We start from the raw sequence: 989 nt of genomic DNA on the forward strand, positions 1-989 counted from the left end.
CCGTCGGGCCGCATGGTAGGCGCTGCCAAGGTAGAGGAAGGGAAGGATTTCCACAGGGCCACCCTGTTACGGAGAAAAACAACAGATACAGAGGTGAGCAAGGGGCAGCAGCGGGCACGACACACATGCAGATGGCTTGGAGGCCCCCTGAGCAGTGCAGGAACCTGGCACCTGATCCAGGGCCCTCAAAAGAAGGAGCAGAGGCTGCCTTTCTGTGCTGCCTTTCAGCCCTCCCCATCTTCGTCCCATTCAGGAACGGGCACATGTGGCTAACAGGATTTGGGCCTGTCCCCTCCCCAGGGAGGGCAAACACCCTGGGATCAGGAGGGACCACCATGCTCTCCCGGGAGAGGAAAGGGAGCCAGGGCTCTGGCTCTGCAGTCCTCAGCTGAGGGACAGCAGGGAGACTCCAGCAGGACACGGTTGCAGTGCTGGAAGGAGCAGTCAAAACAGCTGAGCCCCGGGCTTCTAGACATACCTGGTCATGAAGGGGGGTCCCACAGGAACTGCAGCCCAAATCCAGGGGCTCGGCGCTGGTGGGGGGTGACACATTGCTCAGAGACTTGGTTTTTGCACAGAATTCAGGGTACTCCGAGGAGAAGCGCTCATAGCCCCCTGCAAGAAGAGAAGCATAAAGCATTATCCCAGGCTACGTTCACAGCACTGCTGAAAATCATAGCCAGAGCTGACGCGTCTCACCATTCCCTTCACCACTAGATGATGCTACAGAGATGGGAGAGTGGTCTCCTGCCCCAGGATGAGCAACCAGGCTCCTGGCAGCAAGGGGGAAATCCTTGAGCCCCCACCACTCCCTTAGCGCGAGAGCTCCAAGAGCTCTGTAATGCTCTTGGCTGCACCAAGTCTCTGGTCCAGGGTTTAGCCCCCTGCACACCATCAGTCAAAAACCCAGACTGAGGCCAAGGTTGCCCTCTGAGATGATGGAGGGAGGATTTGTTGCCAACATCCTCTGCCTTTAATGGGAAAAGCTG

At 57.8% G+C, this 989-nt stretch overlaps 1 protein-coding gene across 1 annotated transcript in view; it reads right to left on the reverse strand.

Annotated features, from left to right (window-relative positions):
- Window positions 1-640, reverse strand: part of DUSP4 (dual specificity phosphatase 4) — a 1,549-nt gene extending 909 nt beyond the window's left edge. The window contains exons 1-2 of the mRNA XM_035890406.1: window positions 479-640; window positions 1-63 (exon numbers count right to left, since the gene is read on the reverse strand). The exon at window positions 1-63 is cut by the window's left edge and continues 166 nt beyond it. Of these exons, the coding sequence (XP_035746299.1) occupies window positions 1-63; window positions 479-640 (225 nt within the window). The remainder of the gene's footprint in view (window positions 64-478) is intronic.
- Between the last annotated feature and the right edge of the window lie 349 nt (window positions 641-989).

Source organism: Egretta garzetta, unplaced genomic scaffold, assembly GCF_000687185.1.
Source record: "Egretta garzetta isolate BGI_Z169 unplaced genomic scaffold, ASM68718v1 scaffold32, whole genome shotgun sequence".
Lineage (NCBI taxonomy): Eukaryota > Metazoa > Chordata > Aves > Pelecaniformes > Ardeidae > Egretta > Egretta garzetta.